The sequence below is a fragment of the Equus przewalskii genome, chromosome 3 (genome assembly GCF_037783145.1).
Source record: "Equus przewalskii isolate Varuska chromosome 3, EquPr2, whole genome shotgun sequence".
Classification (NCBI taxonomy): Eukaryota; Metazoa; Chordata; class Mammalia; order Perissodactyla; family Equidae; genus Equus; species Equus przewalskii.
This window is the reverse complement of record NC_091833.1, coordinates 66,406,937-66,420,573: the sequence shown is the minus strand read 5'-3', so window position 1 is coordinate 66,420,573 and position 13,637 is coordinate 66,406,937. Positions and strand designations below refer to the sequence as shown.

General features: G+C 34.2%; 1 protein-coding gene across 7 annotated transcripts in view; it reads left to right on the top strand.

Annotated features, from left to right (window-relative positions):
• The window catches only part of YTHDC1 (YTH N6-methyladenosine RNA binding protein C1), a 35,702-nt gene that overhangs the window by 11,421 nt on the left and 10,644 nt on the right, over positions 1 to 13,637 (top strand). For 4 of the 7 annotated variants that reach the window (XM_008523007.2, XM_008523006.2, XM_070614766.1 and 1 more), the window contains 7 exons: positions 15 to 343; positions 466 to 898; positions 5,366 to 5,455; positions 5,925 to 5,978; positions 6,541 to 6,635; positions 8,127 to 8,235; positions 8,318 to 8,435. In XM_008523007.2, coding sequence (XP_008521229.1) covers positions 15 to 343; positions 466 to 898; positions 5,366 to 5,455; positions 5,925 to 5,978; positions 6,541 to 6,635; positions 8,127 to 8,235; positions 8,318 to 8,435 — 1,228 coding nt within the window. The remainder of the gene's footprint in view (positions 1 to 14; positions 344 to 465; positions 899 to 5,365; positions 5,456 to 5,924; positions 5,979 to 6,540; positions 6,636 to 8,126; positions 8,236 to 8,317; positions 8,436 to 13,637) is intronic. The other 3 variants (XM_070614765.1, XM_070614764.1, XM_070614768.1) reach the window with 1 other exon arrangement.

Sequence of the window (13,637 nt, the reverse complement as noted above, 5' to 3'; positions counted from 1 at the left end):
ATTTTATTTTTAAGGATCAAAAAGAAAAAGTGATCGAATGGAATCTACTGACACCAAGCGACAAAAGCCTTCTGTTCATTCAAGACAGTTGCTTTCTAAGCCATTGAGCTCATCAGTTAGCAATAACAAAAGAATAGTTAGTACAAAAGGAAAGTCGGTCACAGAATATAAAAATGAGGACTATCAAAGATCTGAAAGAAACAAACGTCTAGAAGCTGATCGGAAGATCCGTCTGTCAAGCAGTGCCTCCAGAGAACCTTATAAGAGTCAACCTGAAAAAACTTGTCTCCGGAAAAGGGATCCTGAAAGGAGGGCCAAATCTCCTACACCAGATGCTTCTGAGGTAGTAAATGTTATTGCGGATATAAAATGGAAAGCAGTTGTTTTTGAGGCTTTAGAACTATTTATTCACTGTGACCTTGTCTGTTATATGACTGCTGATTTCCCTTTTTCTTTAAACATCAGAGAATTGGGCTTGAAGTGGATAGACGTGCAAGCAGATCCAGCCAATCTTCTAAGGAAGAAGTGAACTCTGAAGAATATGGCTCTGACCATGAGACTGGCAGCAGTGGTTCTTCTGATGAGCAAGGCAACAACACGGAGAATGAGGAGGAAGGGGTGGAAGATGTGGAGGAAGATGAAGAGGTAGAGGAAGATGCAGAGGAAGATGAAGAGGTGGATGAAGATGGAGAGGAGGAGGAGGAGGAAGAAGAGGAAGAGGAGGAGGAGGAAGAAGAGGAAGAGGAGGAGGAAGAAGAAGAATATGAACAGGATGAGAGAGACCAGAAGGAAGAGGGAAATGATTATGACACTCGAAGTGAGGCTAGCGACTCTGATTCTGAGTCTGTGTCCTTCACAGATGGGTCTGTCAGATCTGGTTCAGGCACAGATGGATCAGGTATTACTTTTTATATGTGAAAGTTTGTCTTTTAAAAAAAAATTGACCAAGTTGGTTTTATTCTTGAATGTGTTTAAATTAAATGATAAAATTTTCGAGGAGATGAGGATATTAATAATGACTGTTGTGTGATTTTTTTAATTACATGCTTTTGAATATTATAAATACATTTGAATAAGATTTACGTATGTTAGTAAAGGTATTTCCCAGCTGCAAATTGTGTTATTAATGAACACAAGTCGGATTATTTCTCTGTAAGGAAATGTATTTCGGGCTTTAATGTTGTAAGTTCTTAGATTTTCATACTAGTCAACAACAGCTTATTTAAACACTGATATACTTGAACTATACAGTATTTGTATGGAATCTGTCTGCTAGGTATTAGAATATTGCCATGTTAAATGCCTCTAGATCTACGTCATGTAGTAATAGAAATCAAACTTTTATTTATTTTTCTCTTGGGAGCACAAACTTTTTTTCTAATTCTGTATCTGTGGACTGACGAGTGCAGGATCCCCAGAGGGCTGGGTGTAAAGGATGGAAAATGAGAGTCTAAAATTCTTGGGGAGAGGTTGGGTAAGAGCCATCTTAGGTCATTCCTTCAATACTACATGCCCTACCACTTTATCCGTGTCAGATCATGCAATGTAAGTGTAGGAATGGTAGGTAGTTGCAGTCATTCGGCTAAGAGGGCCCTCTTTTAGGAGGAAATTCAGAGGGTACAGCAAGGAGAGGTCAGGGTTCTTAAAGATTCCTGATCTCTATATGGTGATCATACTCTCATGGCTGTTTTATGTAAAGGTGCAGCCAGATCTGCTACATAAGGAAAATATACTAAACATTGGAATACAAGAAAAACCCTATTCTTTTGATATATAGGATAGTTAGAATTTCATTATTATAGAATTTTATCATTTCAGTAGTACATTGTTAGTGCATCATATTCTTGATATAGTGTAGAGGATAGAGCACATGGCCAGCTGTTTTCCAGTGATTGACAACTGCAGTGCTTTCAACCTTTTGCTCACTAGAGTTCTAGATTTGGGAGGTTAGGTTTTTGAAGGGAGTTAAAGAGTTAAACTGATAGATGAGTTAATTGGGTTTGATATAAAAACTTTTGGAATCTTCTACTCTCCCATCATACTTCTTGCGAACTGATGGGATATTTTTTATAATTTATAATGGATAGAGAATAAAAATTGCATTGGCAATATGAATAATATTCATTATTGTGGAGAGTGTGAAACTTCCATAGGGAGATAGGGAACATTTTATTGTAAGAATCTTTTTTTTGGCATCCATGTTAGGAACACTATTTCTTAGACTTGAATGTTTGTCTTAAGTCAAACAAGGGAGACTTAAATGGATAGGACCTAACATAATTTGCATCTTTAATAAGCTCCTTAGATGATGCTGATACTGTAGCAAGGTACTTGATAATACTTCAGATTTTTATGGATAAGACACTTTAGTTTGAATGGTAGCCAATAGTTTTATAAAACCTTGATATCAAAACTGTTAATAGAAGAGGTTTATTGTTTTAAAAGAGATACCTGGAACTCTTACTTTCCTTATTGAGGAAGATTTGTGGATTTTCCTTGGAAGATCCCTTATGTAGAACATGCTTTAGAGACTGTGGTATGCAGGAAATTATTTTTGTTAGAGTAGTTTCTTTTTATTTTTGTTAGTGCCATGGAGTCACTTCCGACTCATTGGGACCCTCTGTACAGCAGAGCAGAACCTTGCCCAGTCTTTTTTGTACCGTCCTCTCATTTTCCCTCACCATGTCTGCTGCTATTCATAGGGTTTTCGTGGCCAGTTGGTTTTTGGAAGTGAGTGGTTTTTCTTTCTAGTCTCTGTTAGTCTGAAAGCTCCGCTGACACCTGTCCACCATGATTGACCCTGCTGGTATTTGAAATACTGGTGGCATAGTTTTCAGCATCACAGCAACACATAGCCACCACAGTATGACAACCAACAGGTGAGTGCTGTGGTTCTCTGACTGGGAAACGAACCTGGGCCACAGCTGTGAGAGTGCCGAATCTTAACTACTAGACTGCCTTCTGTTTATGATAATGTATATTTATAATGTGTAAAAGAAAAAGGGTGGATTTGGAATTCCTTGATTAGATGTCAGTTTTTAAATAAAGAGATCACAGTTTAGTTTCTGTCGTGAATTTTCTAGATTCCAGTTTATTTTACCTTATTTTTTTCTCAGAATTTTCAGTAACTTCCATACAAAACTGACACATTTTGTTGTTTGTTTAACAGTTATTTGTTTAGATGACTTTCATTGTTCTTTTGACCTGAGAATAATAGTTGGAAGACAGGATCATAAACTTAAGAGCAGTGGGAATTATATGTACAAAAAAGATGAAAAATCCTTGGAGAATTCTCATGGTAATGCTAGATTTAACATTATATAAAAATACTTGGGCAGGAGCTTTCTTCTGCTCCTGTTACTTTTCCTGCATCATCTTAGAGATCCTTTTAATACTTTGAAACCGTAAGATACCATTTTTAAACAGCAGCAAGAGATGTATTGTCCTTAGTGATCAATTCATAGTGCTTAGGCTCCTAGGTAGTCAAAGAGGAAAAATTAAAGATGGTAGAATTTTTGAAAGAAATAATTTAAAAAATTTAACAAAGTTTTATTTTTCTAATCTCTTTCATGTGGGTGTTGTATTCATTGATTCAGGAAATCCAGTTCCTGCTGTGTGCCAGGCACTATACAGGAATTTGTAGTCAGTGAGCAAAACAGACATGTATGAGAAGGAGATTTGGAACTTGATAAAATCTCCTATTTCTCATCTATTTGAGTGAGGTTCTTAGTCATTTTATACCAAGAGGCTTTAGTATATTCACTTTGAAGTCTTATAGTTTGCCTTGAGGGAAAGGATTTTAAAACTTTTGAAAGTCAGGTATCATTATTGAAAGCCAGAAAGCCTGGAAATAAGTGCTTTTCTCCATGGTTGGTTATTTGAAATATCATGCCCCCATGGTTTCTAGCTTTAAATAGGCTTGACTCTGTAATTGTGCCACTATGTGTTGCTTTGCTCTTCCCTTTTAGCTCTCTAAGTTAGGAAAAAATCAGCATTATTTACAAACTACTTCTTCAATATAGAAATATTTAAATATGGAGAAGCAGTAGTAAGTTACAAAGACAAAGATGCTTAAACTAAAAGAAAAGGAACTTATCATGTTCTTGGAGTTTTCCATCTTTAAACTAGTTAGACGTAGAATCCACTTTCAAGAATAGTAGTAAGATCTTTTAGAATTTGCTCAATAAAAATAGAGCTCAGGGCTTGTACTTTCAACTTAGAGGACTTTCATTTGAAACTAGGTTCTACCAGGAATTGAGGAATCCTGGCCAAGTTGCCTAACCACCCCTCTAAGTTGAGGTTCCCTTTCTCTAAATAAGAATAATGGCATGTATCTCATGAGCTTGTGACGAGGGTTAAGAGAGATAATTTATTTAAAGTTGTTAAAATAGTTAACTGTATTTATAGAATCCTTATATAGATTGTATGCAAGATTGTTGATTATTCTTTTTTAGCTGTTATTTTTATAAAAGTAAGTACATGCATTTTCTGCCTTCATATTCCTTCCTATCTCCTAGTTGAAAAGTAAAGGAGCTTATAATGGTATATATTAAAACCAATAAACAGAGCCAGGAGAACTTAATTCCATTTAGTTCTTGTTGTTGTGCCTATAAAGTTCCAAATTATGCTTGAAATGGTTCTTACTTGACAGCTAATGCAAACCTTTTCTGTCTACTGAGGATTCCCAGTTATTTTATAGAAATGCATAGGCTATCATTAAGATTTTAGGAATAAACTTTAAATTGAATTTGAAAAAAGGAGCAGTAATCCAGCAAGGAAATGGTCAGGAAGAAGAAATTGAAGACACAAAAGCACGCAGTGGCAAGCAGAATGAAATCACTAATTTGGTACAGTGTATTTTTGGGTTTTTTTTTTTTTTTTTTTTTACAGTTGAAAAGCTTTGGGTTCTGGGGTTCATCAGACATCTAAGATAGAATCAGAGTTCGAATGCATGAAGAATTATAGTATACTGTTTAAAAAGAGTACTTAGAACAGTGGTACCTGATGCATAGAAGGGAACATGGTGAATTTTATTGAAAGAAAAGTGCTTTGCAGGTTTTTTCCTCCTCTCCTGGAAAACTATTCAAGACCACCTTTATAACATAGGATAAATAGTTCTCAGTTGTGGCCATGTGTTTTTATTTGATTGAAATTGGCTGGAGAAACAACGTGTCCTTAGTCTTTGAAGGGTGTCTTTGAAATGGAACCCATTTTTCTCAGGAAATTGAGGGATCAGGAGAGAGATTAGCAATGACTGATGCTTGGAGATGATGCAAAAATCAGACACATAATGATACATTCTTGTTTGGTTACCTGTTGTAATGTTTTGTAATGTTTTAAAACATCTTGTTTGAATTCTTTTTAGATGAGAAAAAGAAGGAAAGGAAGAGAGCTAGAGGCATATCTCCAATTGTTTTTGATAGAAGTGGAAGCTCTGCATCGGAGTCATATGCAGGTATTCTCATTTCACTTTTATTTGTGATCGTTATCTGACTGATTCTAATATAATCTACAGAAAGTATGTGGAGGCTGTAGTTTAGTGTGAACTTGTTGATGTCCATTAGTATTGATTTTTGGCATGTTTCAGTGTAATAATTCTAGAGGAAACTAAGCTTTTTCTTATTATTTTAATCCTGTTCTGTTACTGCTTAAGTGGAATTTCACTTTTTTTTTCCTGGAAGATGATGATTCAGTGACTAGTTTTCTGAGTGGGAAACTGTTCAAATATACATATTAAAAAAAAAATCCAAACAACCCCAAAAAACAAAACACTCGTACACATTGAGAAGTATTTTTTTGTGTGTGTGGGTGCGCCAGGAAGAATAATTTGTCTTGAATGAGAACTTTATGTGACAAGACTGTAGAAATTTTGTCTTATCTCTATTAAAGCTCAATCTGAACAAATGTACTTTGGCTAAATACAGGTTCAGAAAAGAAGCATGAGAAATTATCATCTTCCGTTCGTGCTGTCCGAAAAGGTATCATTTAAATTTGAAATTGTTTTCATTGCATGCTGCATAAAGTCATTATTTTGCCTTATTGGTTCTCCATTAATAGTTGGTTTTAATGTAGTAATGTTCTGATATATTACATTAAGAAATGTATTATTAATGTAGTTTTACATAGCGCTCCATGTTCACTTCTTACTGCTTATCTTGTGGAACAACAGCAAACATCTCAGGATATTTTACAGTTTTTGGATATAATGTATGGCATATACTTTTTAATAGTATAATGGTCTATTATGAGTCTGTGAATAATATAAAAGAAGTATATAAAATTTGTAGCTATTTTCATACTTAAATATGCATCTGATATATCGGAACATCACTAGATTAGGTTTACCTTTTGGCAAAATGCTGGTGTCTTTTTTTAGTTTTGCTTTATTATGTGTTGTGGCTTAGCTTTCCAGGTTGAATGGGTGATTATGAATTTTAAAAGTTTAGCTGGGTTGTGGAGGGCTAATTTCAGTTAGTGTAACTTATGCTCCTTTGTGTGGTAATGGCCTCTGGTTAATCATCTTGGATTTCTTTTTTTCAGATCAAACCAGTAAACTCAAATATGTCCTACAGGATGCAAGATTTTTTCTCATAAAAAGTAATAACCATGAGAATGTCTCTCTTGCCAAAGCTAAGGTATCAGCATCAGTTCTGTTGAAACTATTCTAATCTTGAAAATTTTAAATGGGAAAGTGGACTTGAATATCTTGAGTAGCATAAGTTACTGTGATTTTCATTAAAGCTGGGAAGATCCATAGCCCAGTTGCCACTCAGGGTCTGTTTTGTGGCTGGTTAGACACCCTAATAGTAATTTGAGTTTTCTTTTAAATTTTTAAAAGAAATATTAGAAGCCAAAGTCTTTGATATTGAAAATATATATATTTTATTTTTTGTGCTGTAAAAGTTGTGTTTCTGTTTATTTTTGTGTTTCTGCATTCACTTGCTAATTTATTGTACTAACACATTTTTTAAGTTTTAGTTAACCAATTTTTGTATTATATTGATGCTTCTTTTACACCTTCAGATCTTCTTGAAAAGAAATTGTTCCTTTATGGAAAGTTTATTTTTAGAATTAAGATCACTTGGATTTAGAAGAAAAGGGGAGTCAGCTTAAAGGTCTACCTCAGGCTTAGCAAAAATATGACCCTTTGCTGTAGGATGTTGTAAGATATTAATTTCCTTTTTTATATTTTTGTTACAGAAGTACATGTTTGTTACACTGACTATTATCTCTTTCTTTTCTTGGTTTGAAATGAATAATTTACAGTTTCGACTGACTTTTAGAAAGTTAAAACTAAAGTTAAACATTTTTGTAACCATATTTCTGTCAGTATTACTATCCTGTATTTTTAACTTGAGGATTACCCATCAAACTTTACAAATGGAAGGCATAACTTACTAACTGTCTAGTATAAGTTTATTCTGTTCTGCAGCTGGATGTAGGCAGAAGTATTTAAGCACTTACTGTGAAGGGTATCTAGTTTGTATGAGCACATTGAACTGAATTAGAGCTTCTGCCTTACTTTACCCTTCTATCTCTTAATCTTTCATGAACAAAGAATTGGTTAAAGTGCTTCAGAAGTTAATAACTGTATTCCAGCTCTATGTAAAACACAGGCCTCTTCAGTCAAACTATTGATACATAAAAATTTCAACTAAAATATAAAGAATGAGAAACGCTACAAACTTGACAGAAAATCTTGACTATGGATTTACCAATGCAATAATTTTTAATTATTTGGTTAGGCACGATTTTTCAAGAAGAAAAATGTTCTACATGTTGTGATTCACCTTCACATGACATGTTTTTACCACAGTAAATGGTTGTGATACTAAAATAATTACAAGTGACTTTTTATTATATAGAATTGTAGCCCATAAGATTTGAACTCCCTGTGTGTTTACTAGTTGTTTTAATGATTTTTTTAAGGTTGATGATTTTCTTTATAATTTTCCTGAGTTTTTAATAAATTATTACATTGTTTGACAGCTGATAAATAAGGCCCTCATTCCAGCTTACTTGAATTTAAAGTATAATACTATCATTAGCCTTGGTCTTTGGAAATATAATTGGAAACATGAAAGATTTCCATAGAGTTCAGTCTGATCTTTACGTCATTTGTATAGGGTGTGTGGTCCACACTGCCTGTAAATGAGAAGAAATTAAATGCTGCATTCAGATCTGCAAGGAGTGTTATCTTAATATTTTCTGTCAGAGAAAGTGGAAAATTTCAAGGTAAGAATAAAAATAATTTGGATATATAAAAACATTGATTATGTTAGCATCTATATATTATGTTGTGATTTGATTTCTTTAGGATTTGCAAGACTTTCCTCAGAATCACATCATGGTGGATCTCCTATACATTGGGTACTTCCAGCAGGAATGAATGCTAAAATGCTGGGAGGTGTCTTTAAAATTGACTGGATTTGCAGGTAAATTATGCACTTCAGTGTAGATAATTAAAGTTGCCCTTGTTTTGAATGGGCTACCAGCTGGGAATAGTGTTAAAATTCCACAGTTGTTTAGTTTTATTGTTCTTAATTTTTTTGATCTCATTCTTAGGATGATTTGGATTTATGAAATTTAAGAATGTTAAAGTAAAAATAACATCGATGTACTTAGCTTATGTTGTTCACTATATAGGATGCAAAGGGCAAAGGTTTATTTAGTGAAGAGTTTTATGTATTTCATTTGTTCTCTGTATTAGTAATAAAGCAGTAAATTTGTGATGAATTAGACAATTGCTTGGAATGTTACCTGGCATGTATTTGTAATTTTAGTGATTTAACATGTCATTTAGTGACTGTAAAATGGGAAAATAGTCTGATTTGGCTAATATTTCGGAATTGACTAGTTGTGAACAAGTAGTGTTTTTTAAGGAAGTTAGCAAACCATGTTTAGTTGGCATTGTGATCTTCTGAAACTGGAGTAATTAAGATGTGAATATTCTAGAAAAGCAGACTTGTTTTAAGTACTGAGTTATTAGCACTATTTTTATATCCTTACTTTACCTTATTTATTTTACTTTATTTTAAACCCTTAGCGAATGATTGTACATTGTTAAAAAATTGATTAAAGAAGTCAATGTAGGTTGATACAAACTTTATTTAGCACTATGAGATAGTTTCCTGTGGAGAACTGCAAAATGGAGCAGAAGGCAGAAAGCTTTTATAGGATAAAGAATAAAGAACAAGAAAGAGACAAATAGGAAATATCTAATTGGTTGGGGCCACATAGGCACTCTTGTTTTAGGTGAGAAAGCCCCAAGTTGGCTTGGTGTTGGGAATTGGCTGACTGGATAAATTGCGTTTCTGGTCAAGCAAAGACTTTACAGGGACTTGAGAGCTCTCTAAGTTTTGGTTTCCTGACGTGGCACCCTGGGCGAGAGTGGCTTTATCTTGGACCTAGAAAGTGAGTTCAACAACATAAAAAACTAATTATTTAAATGAACTTTATATAGCATGCACAGATCTACTACTTATAAAATTTATTTTAGTTAAATAAAAATTACCTGCAAGGGTCCATATGGATTTTTTATAAGTTGTGAGTTGGCTTAGGTGTTAGATTTTGGTGGGGATGAAGGATTTGGATAAGAATAAGAAGGAAAAATGCTATTCATATTCAGGAAGGCAGGCTAGCACAAGGAAGAGTATGGAAACAAACCATAGGGTGGAGGGGGAGGTGAGGGTGGGATAGCGAGCCACTTTTTTAATGAAGGGCATAGTTAGTAAAGAGAACAAAAGGCAAAGGTGAATAGTAATGTGGACCAGCCTAAGGATTTAAACATTTACTGTGGGACAGTGAGGAACTATGAAGATCAATGGCCAGTGATACAGTGGAAATAGTATATATTAGGTTAATTGTCAATAGAGTAGCAAAAAGCTATATGTATAAAAATTATCTTTACTCATCCTGTCATTACTTTCTGTAGCAAAAAATTAGAAACAGTCTAAATTCTCTCATAGGAAATGTGTTAAGTAAGTTATAGTTTGTCACTTAGATATAGTATGCAGACGTAATAGTCCAACACAACATGGGAAGCTATATAACATTTGAAAATGCATATTGTTGAAATGTGATATAGTGATGAGACTGTAGGTGATAGCCCCCTACTCCATTGCACCCAGAGTTTTTAAATGTAAATTTGTAGTTCTTTAGAAATTAAAGTTGTAATTAAGTTATAATAAGTTAAAGTTATAAAATTTAAAAATCTGGTGGCAGTTTATAGAGAAAACAAAGTGCTGATTATTTCTTAGCAGAGATTGACATTTGTTTTAGTTTTTGGATGGAAAACTGTAAAGGCCACAGGAGAAGTTTTTTAGTTTGTGGTTTTATGACTAGAAACGGTGTCACTGGAAAGTATTTGGAAATGATGCTTTCTTAGGAATAGGAGAAAAAAATAATTACCCAGTTATAGACTGGTTGCAGCATATTTTGTTTTGAATGTTACGTGTTCTATTAACCTTTATTTTCAAATTATTGATAAGATGATTTGTTTAATTTTAGGAGATGGGTGGAATTTATTCATAAATTATTCTCTTCGTATTCCTCTTCATTGACTTATTGGCTATTTTACTAACTTATTTGAATGTATATACCAAGAGAAGAGGTAAAAATCAAAATAGTCCATCCTACTATCATTTCATGCAAAATTTTGGACAGTAAAGTTGTTACTGTATTTAAGTTTTAGGTTTACCCAGAAAGACTATTCTTAAATAAACTAACTTTAATTTTTTAATACTTACAAGTTATAGAACATTCAAGAGTAATTTTACAATACTTAAGAGTTCTTAAAGACATGTGATATATATTATATTGATATTTCCTTGGGTAAGTCACTTGAACTCTAAGTTTTCTGTATAAAATGAGAATTACTTTCGACTCAGAGTTAAGAGACTTAAACTTTAAGTATAAATGCTAAGGACTTTGCTGTCAGTAATAATAACATATAAATATAAATATTTTTCTTTTCAGGTATGGTAGTTACTAGACTTTTATTTAAGCTCCCTTTGGATTTAGTAATGACTAGACTTAAGTTTCTTTAGTGTGCTCCCTGGATCACTTGCCATCAGTACTATCTGATTGTTAACATGCAGAATTCTGAGACCCACCTTAAACCTGTTGAATTCCTAATAGTTCACTTATTTTGTAGGCACACTGAAGTTTAAGACCAGATGATGCATGTTAGTGGATAGGAGAGGAGGCATAAAAAGTGTCTTATTTAGGTTGCTCCTGGGAGTTAGCTCAAAATAAGGCTAGAAGCTAAGAAATGTCATTCATCCAGAATTAAATCTACTCACTCTAAATTTTATACTCACTGCTTTCACGTCCATCCCAAAGAACCCATTTTTCTTTCCTTTAAAGGTTTCTCCATATTTCTTTTAATTTTGATAACCAAACCACTATCCAGTACATAAGAGCTTTAGTTTTCTGTTCTGTTGTTAAATTTGCCTATTCATCAAAGCCCTTAAATCTGAGAGTCATTCCCCTTATCTTTAGAGTGCTCACAGTAAAGATAGCCATCTGTAGGCTTCTTCATTGCACGTCTCTTCAAGAGGTAACTATTAGGTTGGCGGTTCTTTAATTGTAATGACCACAGACCTGCAGTTGATACCACAGACCTGCAGTTGATGACCACAGACCTGCAGGTTCTCTTAACTTATTCTGAGCCCTGTTTTGGCTAAGGCCTCACAGTTCTCTGTGATATCCTGGCTGGGAGTAACTAATTTATCAGAACAGTGGGCATATGTTTGTAGTATCTGGTTAGAACCAATGCCACCAAAGAATCTCAACCCTAAATGACTCTACCAGCTGGATAGATGCCTTTATTTTGGACCTTGGGTATTCCATTGCTAATATTTAAATATCACTGATAACTTTGCAATAATAATTTGTAACCTTCCAGTATTTTGGTGGCTCTAGCTTATTTATTCCTTTCCTGTTACTGATTTTTATCTGGCAATTTAGAGGAAAAATCTCAGGAAGTATTAAAATACAAAGAATTGTTAGCTAGAGATCTGTCTCTGGATATTCTAGGCTTTTGGTATGGACTTGTTCTAGCTTAATGATAGTCGTTTTATTATTATTATTTTTTTGTCTGTGACAGCCTGGGAAGGAAAAAACATATATGTATATACGTTCTTGAACCACTCTTGCTGTGTGAAGTAAGATGTGTGTTAGTCTAAGAATCCAAGCCTTTTAGTAATACCTAGTGGACATTTTCCATCACTCACTGTCTACTTCTCCCATACATTCACATCACTCCCACAACAGAGCATGCCACCTTTTACTTTAACGTTAGGTATATTTCTCTTTTCCTGTAAATCAAAATTTCTTCTGAGATTTAAAAAAGTTATATGAAATTCAAACCTTCAGTATTCGTCTTAAAGAAAATTCCTTTAAGATTAGAATAAATGGTTTTATAGTTTGTCCACTGGAGCAAATTACTTGCTTCTGTTTTTCCCTCTCTATTATGTCTTTGCTCAACCCTTCTCATTGCTTCAGATGTGACCCTGCTTTACCTCCCTACGTAGGACTATTCCTGGATCATGTTTCCTTCAGACTTATCCCATATGCCACTTCTTCTAGGAAACTTTCTATTTTTATTTCTCTCCAAAATGGATATGACCATTCATATTAAAAACAAAACAAAACTTCTGTAGCTATTTACCCATTCTTTTACAAAATAATAGTCTGGGCTGGCTTGTTCTTCTTTGATAGCTTGTGAAAGAAAGATTAGTAATATAAGCAGCTCTTTATCTTATTCATCTGTGTATATCCGTTGGCTGAGCAGTTTTATTTGTGTCATAGATATAAATAGTTCTTTAATTAAAGCATTTATTTAATTGGGCATTAATCACTTTATGCACAAATAGGTAAAACCTTACTGAATGCTGTTAATTTTTGATGATTATTTGACAGCTAACCAGTATTTATTATGTGTCATGTTTGCTTTCAGCATTGTGCTAGGTTGGTAAAGAACTATGAAAAATACTTCCTTAAGTTGGTGAGGCCATTTTACCATATGGCTCAGAGAGCTTAGAGCCAGGGTTTGTTTAGATTATATAGATACTGCACTGTAGTGTAAGTGGAGGGCATAATTAATACATGCAAATATATGAGTTTTATAAGTAAACATTTGTATTGTCAAGAGCCATTCCATAGGTGGTGGGGAATATTGCCTTATTGAAAAGGGGAGGACCCTTAAATCTGAGAAAGCAGTCCTGAACCAAGGTTAGGGGACACTTATTTTCATTTGGTGTTAACTGCCTAGTTAAGGGTCAGCTCTTTGTTGATCACTTAATAAAAGATAGAATGCTTGGACCGTCCTGGTGGTGTAGTGGTTAGGTTCACGCACTCTCCTTCAGCAACCCGGGGAACACAGGTTCAGTTGCCCGGTGCGGACCTACACACTGCTAATCAAGCCATGCTGTGGTGATGTCCCACATACAAAAGAGGAAGATTGGCGTAGATGTTAGGTCGGCAACAGTCTTCTTCAAGCACAAAGAGGAAGATTGGCCCTGTGCTAACATCTGTTACCAATCTTCCTCACCAAAAAAAACCCAAAAAGCAAACCACAATTCTTTTGAGTACACAGAAGCAAGAGATATGCTGAACATTTTATATGTCATTTC